The sequence below is a fragment of the Montipora foliosa genome, chromosome 14, assembly GCF_036669935.1.
Source record: "Montipora foliosa isolate CH-2021 chromosome 14, ASM3666993v2, whole genome shotgun sequence".
NCBI classification, from domain to species: domain Eukaryota; kingdom Metazoa; phylum Cnidaria; class Anthozoa; order Scleractinia; family Acroporidae; genus Montipora; species Montipora foliosa.
This window is the reverse complement of record NC_090882.1, coordinates 4774193-4776692: the sequence shown is the minus strand read 5'-3', so window position 1 is coordinate 4776692 and position 2500 is coordinate 4774193. Positions and strand designations below refer to the sequence as shown.

General features: G+C 38.1%; 1 protein-coding gene across 2 annotated transcripts in view; it reads right to left on the bottom strand.

Annotated features, from left to right (window-relative positions):
* LOC137985639 (protein O-linked-mannose beta-1,2-N-acetylglucosaminyltransferase 1-like) overlaps positions 1–2500 on the bottom strand; it is a 22108-nt gene that overhangs the window by 19560 nt on the left and 48 nt on the right. For both annotated transcript variants that reach the window (XM_068833276.1, XM_068833277.1), the window contains exons 1-2: positions 2211–2500; positions 619–683 (exon numbers count right to left, since the gene is read on the bottom strand). The exon at positions 2211–2500 is cut by the window's right edge and continues 48 nt beyond it. In XM_068833276.1, the coding sequence (XP_068689377.1) occupies positions 619–683; positions 2211–2391 (246 nt within the window). In that variant the 5' untranslated portion in view covers positions 2392–2500. The remainder of the gene's footprint in view (positions 1–618; positions 684–2210) is intronic.

Sequence of the window (2500 nt, the reverse complement as noted above, 5' to 3'; positions counted from 1 at the left end):
TTGTGTAAGCATTCTATTTTACTACTTAGGTGAAAAACATTCAATGAACATGAAACAAATCATCTGTGTGGCTAAGATGTTCGTTATAACCTCTCGAACTTGTGTTGTTTGCCCCCTCAGAAGTGTGTAGCTAATTTGCATGATAATAGCAAATCCAACATGGCGGCTATCGTGAATAAGGTCTATTACTTTTGACACTCAATTGAAAACTATTAAGTTAGTTCGGCTTACGATTCATGGCATTTGATGATGAAATTAAAAGATCCACTTAAATGACAATCCATATGTACAATCAACACAATCAACAACCCTTCCAATTATCCTTTTTTTTTTTTGCTTAGCAAGTGAATGTGTTGTGTTCCCCAAAGTCGATTTTTCATGAACCTGCACGTTTACACGCACGTTCGAATTCGTACTTGCGCCACACGTGCGCGCATGCGTATTCACATTACCCCCACACATTTCCTAGATACACGATGTTCGCACACTTTGACTGATGTTTTTGAAAAGAGCTTCTTAGAAAACCAAGAGAAAATGAGGGAAAACCTAAGCCAATAAATATGTTTAAACCAATGCGTTTAGTTACTTCCTAAATAATTATTGTGATTTCATACTCACCAATTCGCCGTTGACGACAATAGACGCTTTGTCCTTGCTGGAGAAAACTTGTATATCCATATTATCTGATATAGCATAAGAAATGATGTGGTTTATCAATATCTTCTTCGCCTTTGAGTTGTTTGCTGGATTCTCCGACCGTGGGAGATCGTACCCAAAAAATGTCACAAGGATTATGAAACTCTACGTTTATTCGTAAATGGTCGTAAATAGTTTGAACCCAGGAGTCATATCATAATTAAGTAAAGTACGACCGTCTGGGTGAGTGTAGTCCTGGGAAGGACTGTTTGAGATGACATTGACGTTTCGATAACCTGAGCGGAAGTCATCTTCAGAGTCAAGTCATTTGTGTAACGTCAGTAGATACTGTAAGAACTCCGGTCGTAGATGTCATTGGTCAACTTATTCGTGACGTCTACGTTTATTCACAGACTCACATCATGGCGTATCAATTAAAGTGAAATCTACCTTCGTTCACGCTCAAAACATTTTAAAAACCTTAAGAAAAAAGAATGCAAGTCAGTTCGATCGAAAGTTGTTTCGATCGAAAGTCGATTCGATCGACAAAAGTCGATTCGATCGAAGACAAGAGTCAGTTCGATCGAAGACTGTAACTATTGCTGAAGTGTATTGAACTTACTATTTATCAAATCTGTTTAAAAATATTTCTTGATACAGTTAACTTCGGAGTTGTGGAAAACACATTCTTGAACCTTGGTCTTCAAGGAACATGACCGCCAGCCGTCTGTTTCCACGGATTCTGTTCCAAACGCAAGTGTTTTCAACAGCGTTTAATTTCTTTTCGCTCGGTTCTCATTGAAAGTGACAATACTTGTTCGTTTCATCATGGTAATAAAATCTAAACCCCGTGTTTCAGTGTACGCACGTTATAGCGAATAGCTAATTGAGCATGATCAGGAACGCCGAAAAAGAAACGCCGGCAACAAAAGAAAAATCAATTGAACACCGCGTTTCCGCGCCGCGCATATTACTTCGCGCAAACATTACACAACACAAGAACTTTTATTATCTATACGCTTGCAAAACTGTAGTTTTTATAAACATTTAGTCTTCGATCGAACTGACTCTTGCCTTCGATCGAACTGACTTTTGGTTTCGATCGAAACGAACTTCGATCGAAACGACCTTCGATCGAAACGACCGGTTACCAGAAAAAATACCACGGTACATAATTACGATAGCATCATTTCTGCGTGTAAGCCATCTCCAAGACAGCTGCGTTTATTCGAAAGGCCCGGGCCGCAAAGGGTTTCAACACTGTTCGATTTTGTTAAACAGCGATGTGGAAACTACAATAACTTTTCATTCTTGATTTTTTACCGTTTGATTTAATTATTTTTACGGCCGTGAATATTGAATAGTATATTATAATTAAATCTTTCTGGTGAACAAAGCCTTATAAGTGTTGGAAAGTTTACTCAGGTTTTTCTGAAATGCCAATAACGCACAACTTAGCGAAGAACTTGTTTGATGTTTTCAAATAATAATTGGGGTTTGAAGTTCGGTCAAGATGTTTAGCGTCTTTGACAATGACGTGGCGAAGCACTTAAAGAAATTCAAATGACACTCACCGTCTAAAGTCGAGGGTTCGTTCAAGAATATTTCTCCCTTAGATAGCTTTTTTTCTTCGCTCGCTTTCACAGCTTTACCATCAAGACTTAAATTCCAGTTTTCAACCACAAACAAAATATTTGTTGCTGACATTATTAGGACAACAGCCCCAAGAAAGATCCTTATAAATTTAACTGTCATGTTTGCACGTATGCAACAAATATGATCAATTCTGAAGAACAACTCGAAACTTTAACTAATCATCTCACGCGACTTGCCAAAACCCTAGCCAAGAATGACTTTCCAGTGC